The sequence below is a fragment of the Bos grunniens genome, chromosome 1 (assembly GCF_055505025.1).
Source record: "Bos grunniens cultivar Pamir isolate PY7600 chromosome 1, Bosgru_T2T1.0, whole genome shotgun sequence".
NCBI lineage: Eukaryota > Metazoa > Chordata > Mammalia > Artiodactyla > Bovidae > Bos > Bos grunniens.
The window spans coordinates 111,991,101-112,011,083 of record NC_141165.1 but is presented as its reverse complement, the minus strand read 5'-3'; the positions used below and the strand labels follow the sequence as shown (position 1 = coordinate 112,011,083).

The 19,983-nt window shown below is 37.7% G+C and overlaps 1 protein-coding gene across 50 annotated transcripts in view; it reads right to left on the bottom strand.

Annotated features, from left to right (window-relative positions):
* Positions 1-19,983, bottom strand: part of ABI3BP (ABI family member 3 binding protein) — a 300,988-nt gene that overhangs the window by 217,547 nt on the left and 63,458 nt on the right. For all 50 annotated transcript variants that reach the window (XM_086409787.1, XM_086409340.1, XM_086409524.1 and 47 more), the window contains exon 2: positions 2,706-2,885. In XM_086409787.1, coding sequence (XP_086265913.1) covers positions 2,706-2,885 — 180 coding nt within the window. The remainder of the gene's footprint in view (positions 1-2,705; positions 2,886-19,983) is intronic.

Genomic DNA, 19,983 nt, shown 5'->3' with positions numbered 1-19,983 from the left:
TTTGGAAGTCTGCATTTAGATGTTTATATCTTTACTTTTCTCCTTTGCTTTTCACTTCTCTTCTTTTCACAGCTATTCGTAAGGCCTCCTCAGACAGCCATTTTTCCTTTTTGCCTTTCTTTTTCTTGGGATGGTATTGATCCCTGTCTCCTGTACAATATCATTATCAAATATCTTGAAAATCAATAAAAATAACTAATGCATTCTTACTGATAATAAAATAAACAACAGTATAATTGGTCAATACTGCAGATTTCCAAGCATCAATATATTACAATGAGAATGTATCTTGTATTTCCTAAACACTGTATATGGAAAGTGAAAAAGTAAATAAAAGAAAATTCTTCTTTAATATAGAATTTCAGTTAAAAAATGCAAAAGAATGATAGAATTAGATTCTTTCTAAAATGTACAAATTGCCATTTTACAACCTCTGTATAAAATAATGGATCTGGGCCATGACCATCAATAGATGTTAAAACCATTAAGTGAAAATTTGATGAATTTTATAACGGCAGGGTCAGGCTGAGGTCACCTAAACATAACAAACAGTATTAACATTACTAAGTATGACACCAGCCATTATATACCTCTTTTGTGAGTTGTTAGGAAATAATACCACCTATAAAGTATTCTTTCCTGAAAATGCTTAACCCAAATCTAATACAGCCTCCAAATCAAAATAACTTTCACAGGAAATACCAGGATAGAGGAACCAGTTCAAAAATACATGGAAGCAGCCAGGTAAATACAGAATGTGGACCAGAATATATAATCAGATTTCTCCAGCAAATCAATGACATTTAAAGAGAGAAGGGAGAGAGGACTGACTTATGATATGGTAACAGTCAACCCTAACATGTAAACCATGTAGGATCCTGATTAAAAAAAGAAACAGCTCAAAGAGGGCATTTTTAAAGATGACCAGAGAAATTTAAATATGGATTAGGCATAAAACAATATAATGGGATTATTGTTATAATACGATAAAAGTAAGACATTACTAAAAATATTTTTATCTGTTAGAGATGCATACTGAAGTGCTTAAAGACTATACAAATATACTATCTAGCTATGGTTTAAAATACCTATATGAGCAAATATGAGGACTACATGGAAAGAGATGATGAGCAAAAGAGTGACAATATTCAAGTTGCAGCATTATACACAAGAGTCATTATAGGTTTCTTTCTTCTTATATCTTTGAATTTTTTCATAATAAGAAGTTTTAAACTTTGGCAAAACTAATACAATATTGTAAAGTTTAAAAATAAAATAAAATAAAATAAATGAAAAAAAGGAAAAAAAAGTTTTAAGAGTTGAAACAAATAAAAGGGTACCTATTCCACCTGACCATCCCTCATTAGTGAATCAATAAAAGCTTGATATATTTGTGCTAGAAATTTTCTTTATAGTTTTCTACATATATTTTTCATTAGCAATCTGACTTCTGTCACTTTAAGATAGGATGCCTTCTGCCTCATAAGGAAAGGATGTTTATTATTAACAAAATTTTCAATCTATATAACCAAGGATAAAAATTACGATAAATAAAATGTTACTTCTAATGTTCAATAAATAAAGGACAGTGTATCTATTTGTGTAGGGATACATGTATAGCTCCCAGACACTTTTTATATTAATAGTAAAGAGTGGGTATGTTGAAGGAATATTTGCAAATTTTTAAATTCCTTATGGTTTATATGATCAAGACTAATGTTTTTACACTTGTCAAAGTGTCTAATTCTCAAATTTGGGGGGTAACAAACTGATGTGTTTGCTTTTAATGTGCCCATCTTGTGTAAAATTTAGCATAGGCATTTATAACTAATAATGTTACTCTCTTGCCTAATTTTAAAGTACAAGAGAGACTTATCTATGAGAACCTCTCTGTGAGAAAGAGCTGTAGGGCAAAAGTGATTCATCTTTAACTTTGCTGCATATATGCACAAATATTAGATCTGGTATATAGTAGTTCATGTTACAGGATTAAACTTCAAAGTTTATGGAAAAGCTATTTAGAAATAATTGTAGCAGTAGAGCAAAATACAAACCTAATCTTAGTCTGTTCAGGAAGACTTTGACAGCATTCTAAGCTGAGGATTTCTTTTTTTTTTTTTTTAATTATCCTTTAAAATGTTTTATTTGCAAATCTGGAGAAGGCTTGACATGCTCACATCCTCAAATTACATTTAATGTGATTAAAATATTTTTAAAGATTTAAAATTTTAAAACACAAATATACGCTTTAACCTTTTGTCTGAAATACTCTAAAGTTTAATGTAATATTAATGCTTTGTCTTTTCTTTTTAAAGGTAGTTTGTCATGCAGAGACACCCAGAAAGCTGAAGTTGATATTTTCTACCAGAAGAAAGTAAAGACACAGCAGGAAGGAAAATTAATCCACATAAACAAGCTATGTTACAGAGATTTAAGCCCAGTTATTTTAACTATTTTTTCCCTATCCAAGCTTAGTTATATGGTCAGGAATTGTATAATGGCAATGATTATTTCTGCAGTATTACATACTTTTTGATGTAAAGAATTGTGCTACGGGTTACAAGAATTTTGATGTTTTGTATTTATGTCATTTGGTTCAGCTGAGGATATAGAAAAAAAAAAAATGATGCTTCAGGATTTATGTACCATGTAACACACGTTACCTGTTACCTCTTCTTCCTATGCCTGAAACCCAAACATCTTACCGACTATGGCCTCAGTGTATTTCCCTTCGGCAGGAAGAGGGAAGTACTGGTTTGGTGATAAGTTACTGCCATATCCCAGGAGAAAACCTTCCAGTTTTACATTAGGACTTGGACGCAGGAACTTCAAGAAGATGGAGTCACTTGTGGTATTGATGTGGACCTTCAGGTTTGGCCTTTTACCTAGAGATGGGAATGAAAATATCGGTGGCTGTTACTTTACCTCTTTAGCATCCCAAGACAAATTTGGAGCAAAGGTTAGTGGTGAGAGGCCTTGTTACTGGAAAGCATGATATCTAGCGACTAAGGATAACAGCACATCCACCTAAATAGCTAAAACACAGGTAATTTTGAGACCAAAATAAACAGACAATAACATATAAAGCAGTCTAGAATACAAAGTGGGCTTCCCTGGTGGCTCAGTCGGTAAAGAATCTGCCTGCAATGCTGGAGACCAGGGTTCGATCCCTGGGTTGGGAAGATCCCCTGGAGGAGGAAATGGCAACCCCCTCCAGTTTTCTTGCCTGGAGAATCCTACGGACAGAGGAACCTGGCGGGCAACAGTCCATGGGGTCACAATAGTCGTACATGACTGACTAAACCACCACCACCAGAATACCAAGTACTGTCTGGTAAAAAGGATCTGAAATTTCTTACTGGTAAATTAAATTACCACACTTTGAAACCCCCAGCCCCTCAGTGCTGGTCTCTAGCCGTAACCCCATAGGACTTAGTGATTAATAGAGTTGGAAAGGGAGGGAGGTTAATAGAGTTGGAAAGGGAGGGAGGTGCATAAGTTTTGGTTTAGGAGTAACTGAGACGGTGGAGTAGATTTTCTAAAAGGAGCAGGGTAGAGAGAAAAGATGATTAGTTCTGTTTGGAGATTGCTGGGTCAGTGAGACAACTCCATGGAAATGTCCAACAGTAAGGTGACTAAAAGTGATGCTCAGAAAGCGGGCCCAGATCCTTCTGAGTGTCATTAGTTTATAAATGATCACTGGATGAACTTCCCTAGAGAGACAGCAGAGTAAGGAGGGAAATCCCATGTTTTCAAGGCAGTAATATTATTATTTTTGAACTACTAAGCAACAGGGACAGACAGTCATACTAAACAAACGTCTTGACCAAACAGTAAGGAAACAGCACTGTGTCTTGTCTTTGGGGCCAGAAGAAGCTGGGTTCAAACCACTTCTGCCACATACTGTCCATGGTGCCTCTGGCTGATCACTAACCTGTGCTTGTCTTGTTTCCTGATTTATAAATTATGGATAATGGATAATGATGTCTACTTTGACAGATTGCTGACAAAGGTTAGTGCAAATGGCACTATCTTAAAGCTGATACACAGTAATTGGTCAATAATTGGTTACTTAATCAGGTCCATCCAAAACCCTTTAGTCACAGTTTAGAAATCCTAAGAAAGGCATTGTTAGGTTTTTTAAGTTCACGTCAAATAAATTTGGCAACAAAACTCAACCTGAACTGTTATGAAGCCACATAGTCCTTCTTTAATCTCACTGTACAGTCAGTGTGATATAAAACAAACATTGTTGTTTTACAACTGTACATTAATTTCTGCTGTACCACAATGTGAATCAGTTATACACAGACATACCCACACTTTTTAGATTCCCTCCCCACTTAGGTCCCCTCAGAGCATGCAGTAGAGTTCCTTGTGCTACACAGTAGGTTCTCATTAGTTATCTATTTTATATATAGTAGTGTGTATAGGTCAATTCCAGTCTCCCAATTCATCCCACCCTCCCTTTCCCTCTTGGCAACTATATGTTTGTTTTCCACATCGGTGTCTCTGCTTCTGCTTTGCAAATAAGTTCATCTGCACTATTTTTCTAGGTTCTAATTGTAGAAATTTTAATCCTATAATTAAATGTGCTTAATTAAAGGGTGCTGATCAAGACCCCACTGAAGAGGTTACTTAATACATGGTCTAGGCATCCTAGTACAATACCAAAATCCAAAGATTTTTCTGAATTCCAAAGTATGTCTGACTGAGAATTTTAGATGAGAGATTGTGGACCTCAATTATTTTCTTTCATTATTTCACTGGGATTTTACATTTTTAAAATACTTTACCTATTGGGAAGACTGTATTTACTTACCTAATAATTCACAGTCCATTTCTCATTAATCAAAGACTTGTATGTATAGCAGTCAGCACTCTAAATACCATGGATTTCCTGAATCTATCACACTAAATTTACATTACTCCACTCAAAAATCATCCTGAGCCACCCCAATATAGCCACACAGAAGCCTTCCTTCAGGCCTCTGAAGAAATAAAAACAGCTCCCTCTTGGAGACCGACCAGGCGGTGGGAACCACTCTTACTTCAGTAGCTGGTACTACTATATCCAGGCATGTGTCTAGTACTTTGTACTTCACCAAAATTTGATGAAATTTCTACAGTTTCTTGGTTCTCTGATTGCTATTCCTACATTTGCAGCAAAATTGAAACCCAGAGATACTGAGTGGTTTATCCAAAAGTCTGAGGAAGACCATCCCCAGCTCACCTCATCCAGTTCTCTTACCACACAAGTGACAGGGTGGCCACACCTCCGTCACTCAGCTGGTTAAGTGCAGGGTCAAAACCACATCTTAGGTTCTCACTAGGCTGGATTTTCTGCTCTCAGTTGTGTGGTTTTTTTTTTTTTTTAATTTATTTTTAATTGAAGGAAAACTGCTTTACAGTATTGTGTTGGTTTCTGCCAAATATCAACATGAATCAACCACAGGTATATCTATGTCCCCTCCCTCTTGAACCTCCCTCCCACCTCCCTCCCCATCCCACCCCTCTAGGTTGTTACAGAGCCCCAATTTGAGTTCCCTGAGTCATACAGCAAATTCCCAATGGAATATTATATATTCCCAATATAATAATGTATGCTTCCATGCTCTCATTTTTGCTAAGAATTTTATCATGACTCAGTTGCGTACAAAGTAGCTAATCCCCACACTGTAATGTTCAAATTGATGCTAACTGCTAATGTTTTCTCCTAACTTCACAAGATTTTGACAAGTTGATATAGATAGATAGATAATCTCACATGTATAACACAGATTTTGGCCAAGCCAATTTTCCCCATCTTAGTTATATGCGTAGATGAACTCTACAGTTGTCCATCTTGCTCAGTGGAATGGAACAAATCTAAATCAAGCACATACTCTGCTACCTTGTAAGGTTATCATGTCTCATGATAAATCAAAAAACCAGCTGGCCTGTTTCCAACACCTTGTTGGGAAGAAGAGATTAGGAATCTTTATGTACTTTGGCTGCACTCTTGTTAGGCTAAGAGCCAAGAGTCACAACATCATCACATTAGACCTTTGCTCACAGATGTACCATGTTATTCCTCCCCTTGGGAAGTGGGAAGGATGGCTGCCCCAAATGAGAAAAAAGGAAGGCTGTAAACAGAATTACTAACAAAAGTGGAAATGTTATTGCTTCCTCTGCCCAGCATTTTCATAACTCCAGTCTTTCTCCCTTTTGCTAATAATTCATGTCAATAAATACATCAACACCATGTAACTTTTACAGTTAATTGGCATTTATCTAACTTACTTTCTCCAAAATTCCAACTCATACTACACTCTAGAGCTAAACTTTTAAAGCTCCTGAGAAAGAAAAAAGCACACAAACAAATCTATTCTGAAAACAGCACCACAAACTTCATATTTTGAGACTCTCTTCCCAGTTCTTTATGGGAACTAGGAACTCAAATTCCTTCATTATCTTGCTATATATGAATACAGTCTTTAAAAATTTTTTTTATTGAAGTATAGTTGATTTACAATGTTGTGTTAGTTTCAAGTATACAGCAAAATGAATCAGTTATACATAGAGATATGTACACTCTTTTTAGATTCTTTTTTCCATATAGGTCATGATAGTGTATTGAGTAGAATTGAGTAGGTCATTAGTATCTGTTCCTTCTCAAAATCTCCTATTTGTCTTTGCCTAGTATAAATCTTCTCATATTCTTCAATGCATACAAGACCTTGGCCCTACAGCTATGCTCACATTGTCACCCAGCATGGATTCTCCAAACACCCCATTTTCTCACTCAGTTATGACCCCATTGACCCTTTCAGAGCTCAACAAAATGGTTAAGCAATATTTTGTCCTTTTCATCTGAATAATTTTCTCAAGTGTCCCTTCAAATGAATGTTTGGACTAATATTTGAGTTTACATGCTTAAAAAATTTCCCTGGTATTTTAGGTAATTCTCAGTGCATCCTATAATAATTTTTAACCTTTGATAAATTTATCTTCACTCTGCATAACTCTGGCTTAAAGCTCTGGAACACTAGTCATGTAATAACTTTTATCTTTCAAAAGTTAGCATGAAGAGCTCAGGTGAATGATATAAATAGAGATAATAATAATAAAAAGTACAACATGATACAAGCTCAACTAAGAAAACAGTCATAGTTCAGTTCAGTTCAGTTCAGTCGCTCAGTCGTGTCCGACTCTTTGCAACCCCATGAATCGCAGCACGCCAGGCCTCCCTGTCCATCACCAACCCCCAGAGTTCACCCAGACTCACGTCCATCGAGTCAGTGATGCCATCCAGCCATCTCATCCTCTGTCATCCCCTTCTCCTCCTGCCCCCAATCCCTCCCAGCATCAGAGTCTTTTCCAATGAATCAACTCTTCGCATTCATAAATGGCATATATATTGCCCAGGAATACAGAGAAATGAGTACTGTAAGAACATTTTATTGCATCTTAAATGAGAAACAAAACATATACTAATTAAGAGTGAGATAAAATGAAGAATGTGAGCGTTTCAGGAAAGCAATACTAGAATGGCTGGAAGAGAAAAAGATTGCATGTTGGCAAAGTAGAACTTTGGATCTATGACAGCTGTTTCTAATCCTCCACAACACCCTAGGGTATCTCTATGTATTCCAAATGGGGTTGTGAAATTCTAAAAGAAAAAGAATGCCTTTCAAAACAGAATTAATCCTCTTTTAGTTTTTAAAAGATATACATGCCCTGTGGCATTAAAAACAGGAAGGAAGGTAGTAGAAATGAGAAAATCAGACAAAAGATAGAGCGCTACAAGTTCATAGAACCCTCTGGATCAACCAGAGGAGACAGGCTGCTCTTGCCGTAAGCACAAGTGCTAAGCAAGCATTTAATGTTGACCCCAGAATTCTGAGTGGCTGTGGCCAGTTTATGCACATGGACAGCATCAGATGGTCAATACCAAAACCAGATTGATTATGTTCTTTGTAGCCAAAGATGGAGAAGCTCTGTACAGTCAGCAAAAGAAAGACCAGGAGCTGACCATGAAAAATCATGATCTGAGGATCATGAACTCCTTATTGCAAAATTCAGACTTAAATTAAACAAAGTAGGGAAAACTGCTAGACCATTCAGGTATGACCTAAATCAAATACCTTATAATCATACAGTGGAAGTGAGAAATAGATTCAAAGGATGAGATCTGATGGACAGAGTGCCTGAAGAACTATGGACTAAGGTTCCTGACATTGTACCTATGGCAGTGATCAAGACCATCCCCAATAAAAAGAAATGCAAAAAGGCAAAATGGTTGTCTGAGGAGACCTAATAAATAGCTGAGAAAAGAAGAGAAGCTAAAGGCAAAGGAGAAAAATAAAAATATATCCATTTGAATGCAGAGTTCCAAAGATTGGCAAGGAGAGATAAGAAAGCCTTCCTCAGTGATCAATGCAAAGAAATAGAGGAAAACAGTAGAATGGGAAAGACTAGAGATTTCTTTAAGAAAATTAGAGATACGAAGGGAAGATTTCATGCAAAGATGGGCACAATAAAGGACAGAAATGGTATGGACCTAACAGAAGCAGATAGTAAGAAGAGGTGGCAAGAATACACAGAAGAACTATTCAAAAAAGACCTTTATGACCCAGATAACCATGATGGTGTGACTACTCACCTAGAGCCAGACATCCTGGAATGCAAAGACAAGTGGGCCTTAGGAAGCATCACTACGAACAAAGCTACGGGATGTGATGGGATTTCAGTTGAGCTATTTTAAATCCTAAAAGACGATGTTATGAAAGTGCTGCACTCAGTGTACCAGCAAATCTGGAAAACTCAGCAGTGGCCACAGGACTGGAAAAGATCAGTTTTCATTCCAATCCCAAAGAAAGGCAATGCCAAAGAATATTCAAACTATCACACAGTTGCACTCATCTCACACACTAGCAAAATAATGCTCAAAATTCTCCAAGCCAGGCTTCAACAGTATGTGAACTGTGAACTTCCAGATGTTCAAGGCTGGATTTAGAAAAGGCAGAGGAACCAGAGATTAAATCGCTAACATTTGTTGGATCATTGAAAAAGCAAGAGAGTTTCAGAAAAACATCTATTTTGCTTTATTGACTATGCCAAAGCCTTGACTGTGGATCACAACAAACTGTGGAAAATTCTGAAAGAGATGAGAATACCAGACCACCTGACCTGCCTCCTGAGAAATGTGTATGCTGGTCAAGAAGCAACAGTTAGAACTGGACATGGAACAATAGACTGGTTCCTAATTGGGCAAGAAGTAGATCAAGGCTGTATATAGTCACCCTGTTTATTTAACTTATATGCAGAGTACATCATGCAAAATGCCAGGCTGGATGAAGCACAAGCTGAAATCAAGATTGCTGGGAGAAATATCAATAACCTCAGATATGCAGATAACACCACCCTTATGAGAGAAAGCGAAGAACTAAAGAGCCTCTTGATGAAAGTGAAAGAGGAGAGTGAAAAGTTGGCTTAAAACTCAACATTCAGAAAACTAAGATCATGGGATCTGGTCCCATCACTTCATGGCAAGAAGATGGGGAAACAATAGAAATAGCCCGACTTTATTTTCTTGGGCTCCAAAATCACTGCAGATGGTGACTGCAGCAATGAAATTAAAAGATGCTTGCTCTTTGGAAGAAAAGCTATGACCAAACTAGACAGCATATTAAAAAGCAGAGTCATTACTTTACCAGCAAAGGTCCATATAGTCAAAGCTATGGTTTTTTCAGTAGTCATGTACAGATGTGAGAATTGGACTATAAAGAAAGAAAGCTGAGCACTGAAGCACTGATGCTTTTGAACTGTGGTGGATACACAGACAATAAGGAGCACAGGAAAGAAGCTCCAAGGAGATCCAACAAGTCAATCCTGAAGGAAATCAGTCCTGAATACTCATTGGAAGGACTGATGCTGAAGCTGAAACTCTAATACTTTGGCCACCTGATGTGAAGAACCAACTCACTGGAAAAGACCCTGATGCTGGGAAAGATTGATGGCGGGAGGAGAAGGGGATGACTGAGGATGAGATGGTTGGATGGCATCACTGATGTTATGGACATGAGTTTGAGTAGGTTCCAGGAGTTGGTGATGGACAGGGAAATCTGGCATGCTGCTGTACAAACCTCCTTCAAAGAGGTTTCAAAGAGTCGGATACGACTGACCGACTGAACTAAACTGTGGCCAGTTTCAATAAAACTCTGTAAAGAAACATAGCCCAAACATAACATGCTTAGGTAAGCCAGCTAAAGTGCCATGGACAACTAGTCACTGATCTGTGAGAAAGGAGTTACCATCACAACCTATTCAGTAGGAGGAATTCTTTCATGTCTACTCTCTCTTCACATTATCTTAACACTTTCAAAAAAATTTTAGAATGTGGTATATATTGTTTATATGAAGTTGGTCAAGTTGATAAAATCATTTCAAGAGAAAAACTTCGAAATACAAAAGTTATCTTCTCATCTAAGAAGTTTCTATTAGTGTAGCAGCAATAAATGCCACAGCCACCAGCTCTCGATGTTGTAAAGTACTAAATAACAAGTTTGGGAATAATCAGATTAGAATTTATTTCCACAAGATATTAAGTAAAAGAATAGCTATAGTAATGATGTTAGTAAAATAATGACTAAGTTGTTTCAGGATTAAAATAATAAACCATATTTCTTACAGCATGTTCTTTCTTTGCACGCATTCTATTGACACTGCCAACCCGTATACTTTCTCAGTCACTTACTTTGTTGTACAAAGTCAAATTTTCTAAGACATCAAAATCATTAAGTCAATTCTCATCGGTTCAGATATGACATATAGATTAAAAAACTGATAAAATGGACTTGGCCAAATTTTAGTTTTGAACTTTAAAAGGACTAACAAGAAAAAGAAAAAGCTAATTGCAGATTGGCAGAAAATATTTGCAATACATTTACCTAATAAAGGACTTGTATCCAGAATATTTAGAAGAATTCTTTCTACTCAATAAGAAAACAGAGTGTTTAAGAATAAATGGCAGAAGGTTTGAATACATTCCTCACTAAAGGAGATATATGATAAACGACAAGCACATGAAAAGGTAACAACATCAGGGTTGTCTGATGTTTCCAGAAAGGGGTCAAATAGTAAACATTTGAGGCTTTGCAGGCTAGATATTCTCTACTGCAGCTATTCAACTCTATCGTTGTACTACTAGAGCACCTATAGATGTTATGGAAACAAATAGACATACTTGTGTTCCCATTAAATTGTATTTGTAAAAAAATAGGCAGTTGGCTGGATTTGACCCCTTGGTCATAGTTTACCAACTCCTGGTCAACACCCTTAATCTTCAGGAAAATGCAAGTTCAAACCACCATGAGACACCATATACGTAAAAGTGGCAAACATGAAGACTGCACGTAACAAGTGTTATGCAGAGTGTGGAGCAACTGGAACTGTCTGAGCAACATTCTGAGTGTGAACATCAAATATTTCATAAAGTTTCACTGCTTGTGAAAGCTCTTGGTTGGTTACCAAATAACCCATCAATTTCATTCCTAGGTATTTACCAGGAGGAATGAAAATATAAGTTTATGCAAAGACTTGTGTGCAGATATTCAAAGCAACACCAAAATGGAAACAACCCAAATGTCCATCACATTTTGACAAGCTAAACAAGTTGGATAAGTTGTATGGATAAGCTAAACAAGTTATAGCTTATCCATACAATAGGATATGACTGAGCAATAGAACAGCATTTCAAGATGGTTGAATCTCTCTGGCCTACCATTATGTCACTGTAGAGTGAGCCAAATCTTCCTCATCTTTGTAACCACCTTATACAGACTCTCCTGACAGGAGGTCCTTCAAGCATCTTGCCATTTACAGCACTGATGAAAGTACTTTTAATGATGCTTAATATAATTATTCAGCATTCAACAAATGGTACATATATAAAATCAGCAAGTCCTTTTCAGGCATTACTATGTTCCAAGAACTGAAAATTATAAGTTTCAAATGTATTCGATGTTCTTCTTAGTTAGCTTGCAAGTGAAACATTCCAATGTCTTTATGGTCAGAGAAGCTAATTAAGGAGCTATCAAGATGTCACATCTCAAGTTTATGTATTAAACAGGGCAAGTTACTATCTGAAAACATATTCAAAAGATTCCCCCCAAGTCATAGCTGATGGCATAATTTGTGTTTAATTGAACTACAATGCTAACTTATACTAACCATAATTTTAACATGGGACTTGGTGTCATAACTCTTTGTGACCCCATGGACTATGGCCCACCAGGCTCCTCTGTCCATGGAATTCTCCAAGCAAGAATACTGAAGTGGGTAGCCATTCTTTTCTCCAGGGGATATTCCTGCCCCACAGATCAAACCCAGGTCTCCTGCATTGCAGTAGACTTTTTACTGTCTGAGTCACCAGGGAAGCCCAATAATTGAATATTTACTTTAATTCTTAGGCAGTGAAAAAGGTATCACATAACAATGGTGCTCAAATGACTCTTATCTATCTTGGTACCATGATCCAAGGAAAGATATTAGAAGAAGAAAGAAAACCATATGGAATTACATTAATTTTCCTGTGATAGCCACAAGGTTAAAGGAGTAGCCAAGGCAATTAGTTGTCTTCAGTTGTTTCTGATCTTCCATAGAAATAAGTAGTCTGTAGTCTATAACCTTCAGATGGTTCAGTCTACAACCATCTGAAAGCCAGTGATCTGACTAGAAATGTTGGCAAAAAAAGCATGGCAACTTCAGTTAAATGTTTTAAGGATAATGAAGATTGCTGCTGCTGCTGCTAAGTCACTTCAGTCGTGTCCGACTCTGTGCGACCCTATAGACGGCAGCCCACCAGGCTCCCCCATCCCTGGGATTCTCCAGGCAAGAACACTGGAGTGGGTTGCCATTGCCTTCTCCAATGCATGAAAGTGAAAAGTGAAATTGAAGTCGCTCAGTCATGTCCGACTCTTATCGACCCCATGGACTGCAGCCTACCAGGCTCCTCTGTCCATGGGATTTTCCAGGCAAGAGTACTGGAGTGGGGTGCCATTGCCTTCTCTGTAATGAAGATTAAAGTTGCTATAAATCAAATGAACTTCCCAGGTGGTGCAGTGGTAAAGAATCTGACGGCAATGCAGGAGACCTGGGTTCGATCCCTGGGTCAGGAAGATCCCCTTGAGTAGGAAATGGCACTCCACTCCAAAATTCTTGCCTGGAAAATTCCATGCACAGAGGAGCCTGGTGGGCTACAGTCCATGGGGTTGCAGAGTCAGACGGGACTGAACACACATTCGTTATTCAAATAATATTGGGTGCTTTAAAAACTACTTCTACAAGTACTGTAATAGCAAGACACTTGAAAAACCTCCCATCAGAAAAAAAAAAAAAGTCTGTGCAAGGTGGCAATGGAGATCAGGAAAACCCAGGCCTATTCTGCAGTGCATGATGACATGCCAGGCAAGATAGGTAGAAGGAATTAAATTGCTTTGGTGGTGATGGTGGTGGTAGTGGTGGGTGTATACAGAATTATAATTAAAAGCACTCAGAATAATACTAGACAAATCCTTTGAAATTTTCATATTCTTATCTTTCTACTATTAACCCTGTATATCTCATGGTATCCCGGCTCTCTGGATCTCCAGATTGGAATTCTTCCTCAAAATCCCACAGATTTTCTATTACTCCTGTCCCAACTTTTTAGCAAGGCCCAATAAAGGCTTTTTGAGAAGTTGCAAACGGCGAGTGTGCAGTAAACACAGAGGAGCTCTACAGCACGTTCTCCAGAAACAGGGATGCCACTGACAGTTGTCTAAGTCGTGCTTTGTGAAAGTCTAAATGGTACCATTCGAACTATCGTCATTTATGGCCCTCTATCAGTCCCTGGGTCTGGAAGATCCCCTGGAGAAGGAAATGGCTCCCCACTCCAGTATTCTCACTGGAGAATTCCATAGACAGAGGAGCCTGGCAGGCTACAGTCCACGGGGTCACAAAGAGTTGGACATGACTGAGCGACTAACACTTTCCCTTTCATAGCAGCCACATTCACAAAGGTCATGCAAAAATAACTGTGATTTACAAAAATGGGCAATTTGATAAGGATAACAGGTTGAAATTCCCTAATCTCTTCCCATTTGCATCAAGCTGCTCTCACCCACCTCAGTCTTCTTACTTCATGCCTTCGGTTTTTATCTTCCCTGCCTTCTGAAGGGCTTTGAGTAGTGGGTTACCTGTAAGGAGGACAGGGACTCAGCTACAAACACTTTGAACGTTGTGTACCCTAATTTACAAATGAAATTAGTTCACCAAATATGTACAATTCAGATGATGCCTCAGGGATCTAAATGAGAACACGAGAGGAAAAGAGATTCTGGGCATTTAGGAAATGATGAACTAACGTTGTTTAGTCTCTAAGTTGAAAGTCTCTCAGTTGTGTCTAACTTTTTGTGGCCCCGTGGACTGTAGCCCACCAGGCACCTCTATCCCTGAGATTTCTCAGGCAAGGATACCGGACTAGGTCACCATTTTCTTCTCCAGCAGATCTTCCCGACCAAGGGATCAAACCCGTGTCTCCTGCATTGACAAGTGGATTCTTTACTTCTGAACCACCAGGGAAGCACAATAAATTAATAGCACACAGCTTTAGAGATGAACAGAAGGCATTCCTTCTTGTGTTTTTTACAATATAAGAAAAAATACATATGAAAGCACCCTGTGTCCATCAACAGATGGATGGTTAAAGATGTAGCACACATATACATTGGAATATTACTCAGACATAAAAAAGAACAAAATAATGCTATTTGCAGAAACACAGAGTTGGAGTGCATTATGCTAAGTTAAATAAGTCAGAAAGACAAATACTAGATGATATCACTTATATGTGAAATCTTAAAAGTACAACAAACTAGTAAATATAACAAAAGAACAGTAGACTCACAGATACAGGGAACAAATTAGTGGTTACGAGTAAGGGGAGGAAAGCAGGGAGGGGCAATAGATGGGTAGGGAATTGAGAGGTACAAACCATTCGATATAAAATAAGCCACAAGGACATATTGTATAACACAGGGAATATAGCAAGTAGTGTATAATAGCTATAAATGCAGTATAACCTTTGAAAGCTGTGAATCACTATATTGTACACCTGTAACTTATATAATGTTATGCATCAGCTGTATTTCAATAAAATATATAAAAATATAAGAATATATAAGAAAACGTCTGAAAAAATCCTGGTTTATATGTATATATAAAGCAAGATTTTTATAAATCTAAGGGAAAATGGCATTTTTTAAAAAGTGCAAGAAAAAAATTGTAATTAAAGTCCCATAAGCCACATGGACAGCTGTCAAAACCAGGGACTTAGGGGCTTTAGATAAACTTATGATTTGACTTTACACGTACAGGATCAATGTTAGCAAGAAACTTGCAGCAGAGCATCCCGTGATCTCTGCTCCAGCTCTAGCAGAGCAGCCTGTTCACTCCTATGTGTTGAGGTGAGGCTGCTGGCTGGAGGACATGTGCCCACAGGCAACAGGTGCCCTCAGAGTTCAGGCAATAAAAAGTCCAGCGCACCTGGAAAGCTCCCTTGATAAGCCATTCTCAAAGGATTCCCAGACAGCTAACTCTCCCCAGGTGTAAGCTAGTTAACTTTTTATTAGGCATTATGGTCATCAAGTATACAGAGGATGTTTGCTACTGAATTCAGAAAGAAATACCATTTTGCCAAAATCTGAAGGGGAAAACATTTTCTTCCTAATGGGGCACTTTGTGTCTGTTTGCCCAGCTGTCTGCGTAAGTGATTTCCATTTCAGCTAAAACAACCACAGTTTCCACCTTGGTCAGAATTCCCAGCGCACTGATTCCTCAGGCCAATACTTCACCGTCTGGTGACTTTGGATGACTAAATGAGACAGACTGAGCCTGCCAATGTTGACATTTCAGCACCCCTTGGCAGGGCTAATGGTTTTACCAAAGGAGCAAAAATTTCATTACCTACTTTGTAACCCAATCAACAACCCAGCAGGAAAATTACTTTTCATAGACTACCATCTAATTCAAGAACCTCTCATACTTAAGAAGAAATCTTATCCTGAGACATACACAGTTGTCCCTTGCACACAGTCCCTTGGTCTAATTCTCCCAAAATTAGTCTTTAAAGTCTGAAGCATGCTGAATTTTCTTTTTTTTCAGGGGGTGGATGGGAGGAGCAACTATAAGCAATCAATGGCCATGTATTTGCCATAAGGGAAGGGCGGCAGTGACATGGTTCATTTCAAACAACTACAAATTCTTAATAAAATCAATATTTGCTTTGGGGAATCTGGGGAAATAAGTATTTTCACTCATCTGCTTTTCATTTTATCCATTCACTTATGACAAGGTGCTAGGCTTTAGTGACACCAATTCAAACATGACTTGTCTGATCACAAAAATTGTGCATTCTAGTAAATTAGGCACATAAATACATCAACTACTTCAGTGCAGTGTGATTAGAACAATTTGTTCAACGCATCTACAGTGCAGTGGCTCTAGATACATTGGAAGGGGTGGACCGAGAGAATATATAACAGAAGTGCTCCTTTTGTTGTTAAACTAGTTACAAAAATAGTTTTTATGCCATGTTGTTGTTGTTCAGTTACTAAGTCATGACTGACTGTAACCCCGTGGACTGCAGCACATCAGGCTCCTCTGTCCTTCATTATCTCCCAGAGTGTGCTCAAACTCATATCCATTGAGTTGGTGATGCTGTCTAACTGTCTCATCCTATATCATCCCCTTCTCTTGCCTTCAATCTTTCCCAGCATCAGGGGCTTTTCCAATGAATGGGCTCTTCACATCAGGTAGCCAGAGTGTTGGAGCTTTTGGTTCAGCATCAGTCCTTCCAATGTATATTCAGGACTGATTTCCTTGAGGATTGACAAGTCTCATCTCCTTGAAGTCCAAGGGACTCTCAAGAGTCTTCTCCAGTACCACAATCTGAAAGCATGAATTCTTTAGTGCTCAGCATTCTTTATGGTCCAGCTCACACACCTGTACATGACTAATGGAAAAACCATAGTTTGACTATATGGATCTTTCATACCATGAGGATATGCCAAATGCAGGTAAGAAAGTAAATCTCAAAACCTATTTTGTAATATTTTTTTCTGTACTGCTTTAAACAACTGCTGCTGCTGCTGCTGCTAAGTCGCTTCAGTCGTGTCCGACTCTGTGCAACCCCACAGATGGCAGCCCACCAGGCTCCCCAGTCCCTGGGATTCTTCAGGCAAGAACACTGGAGTGGGTTGCCATTTCCTTCTCCAATGCATGAAAGTGAAAAGTGAGAGTGAAGTCGCTCAGTCATGTCTGACTCTTCTCGACCCCATGGACTGCAGCCCACTAGGCTCCTCCATCCAGGGGATTTTCCAGGCAAGAGTACTGGAGTGGGGTGCCATTGCCGTCTCCACTTTAAACAACTAGTAGAATCTTAATCATTATTTTTAATACATGCTAAAAAAAAAAAAGAAATGGAACAGGTTAAGGGACTTAACAAAACTCATTCCTTATTTTTTTTTTTCTTTTTCTGCTTGATTTTCATGAAAATCCTGAAGGTGATTTTCTTGCTATTTAAAATTATGAGTGATAACAATAGGTCGTCTGATGGAAAAAAGGATAGGCTCCATGGCAGGGTTCTTTAAGAGGGACCCCTCAATTAGAGCATCAGTATCACCAGGGAACTTGTTCTAAGTACGAATTCTCAGACTCCAATGAACATCTCTTGAATCAGAAACTTGGGAGCAGGGCAGTAACCCATATCTCAACAAGCTGTTTGGGTAATTCTGACGCATACTCAAGTTTCAGAACCACTGTTTATGTTGTTGTTTAGTCTCTAAATTGTGTCCAACTCTTGGAACTCCTTGGACTGTAGCCTGCCAGGCTTCTCTGTCCACCGGTTTTCCCAGGCAAGAACACTGGAATGGGTTGCCATTTCCTTTACCATTCATTATTCTTTGCAAATTCTGTGCATCAAAATGAAAGTTAATGGGCTCAATGTCTTTTGAAAGAGATAGCAGATATGCAGTACAGTGTGGAGGAAAAAGGACCTCACCCACAACGTTAAATTTCCTGTCATGAGAATTGTATGTATATTTTGGTCTTTGAGAAAAACTCTTCAAAGTATCGTTTTTGGGGATTATAATTTTAATATACAAAAGGTAAAATACTTTTAAATGTTAAGAAAAAACATCAATTCCATGTCTTTAAATCTTACCAATATTTAGAGACTTAAAATGTTAACTCATCTTTGCTGCTATGATAAAAATTTCAAACATAAGAAAAACTGTAAGAATTGTGCAGTGCACATCTATAGAGCCACCACTAAGAGTCAATGATCAAAGTCCTACTGCACTTGTTTGACCACATGTTTTTCCATCCCTCCATACTTTCACCCATCCATCAATCCATCTAACTTTTCAATGAATTTCAAAGTAAGTATTACTTCAATATGTGTCCTCCTAAACACTTCAATATGCATATCATTAACTACAATTTGATATTTATGTTTTTCTTTTGAGATAAAATTTACATGCAAATGAAATACATAAATCTTAACTGTGTATAAGATTTCTTTTCAAATGCCATCATACACACACACACACACACACAGACATATATATATAAGCCAAACGTGTATTGAGATTTAGAATATTCTTCAACCCAGAAAGTTTCTTCACATCCCTTGTCAGCCCATTCCCACCCCATCTGCCTAGAAACAATTATTGTTCCTATTTTTACTCCACAGATTAGTTCTGCCTATTCTAGACTTCAGTTAAATAGAATCATACAATATGTACTCTTTCATTTAAGGCTTGTTGCACTCATGAAATATTTTGGAGATTTATCTGTTTTGTTTCATGTATCACTAATTTTTGTTGCTGTTATTTCCACTAAGTAGTATTCAGATAATTATTAAAATCAACATTTTAATATCTTTTAGTGTCTTCGCAAAGTATGAACCTCTCTTGATTTACTGATTTTTGTAAAAGATGGTTATATTGTAATACAATTTTCTCTGAGAACAAGGATAACTTTTATATATATATATATATATATGTATATATATATTTCCTTTCCAGATATTTCTATTATGCTATTTACTAGGTTAAACAAAACAAAACAAAACAAAAAACTAGAATCTCTCCTATTTACAATAGACACTCAATCATATGACTTAGGGCTTCCCTGATAGCTCAGTTGGTAAAGAATCAACCTGCAATGCAGGAGACCCCAGTTAGATTCCTGGGTTGGGAAGATCTGCTGGAGAGGGGATAGGCTGGCCACTCCAGTATTCTTGGGCTTCCCTTGTGGCTCAGCTGGTAAAGAATCCACCTGCAGTGTGGGAGACCTGGGTTTGATCCCTGGGTAGGGAAGATCCCCTAGAGAAGGGAAAGGCTACCTGCTTCAGTATTCTGGCCTGGAGAATTCCCTGGAGTGTACAGAGCACCAGGCCAAGTGAGCCACTTTTGACAATATTGGCTTTCTTATGTCTAAGAGGTATTTTCACCTAGAAGAAACTAGATAAATTTAAACATGTGTCATAAGGAAAAATTAAGTGCTTTTCCTGACAATCTCAAAATAATTGAGTATCAAAAAATAGAAAAAAATAGAAAACCTGTCATTCTAATAATATTCTATTTGGCCTATTTTTCCAAAAGGACCAATATTTCTTATTCTTTTTGTTTCTCAATAACTCTGATATGAGCACACAGTGAATTCTACTGACTAAGGAGAAGAGTAATGGAATCAAAGTGCTTCTTTATAGGACAAAGCAAAAAATGTATAATTCTACCAGTGCTATAAGAAATACCGCACACACAAGATTATATAGCTCTAGTTAAAACATTGCTTGAGGGAGCAAATAAGAAATAGTTCTCATGAAAGTTAAAATTTTGTCATCTCATAAAATACCAGAAAGCAGTAACAAAACTTTCCTATGTATTTCTGGCATTC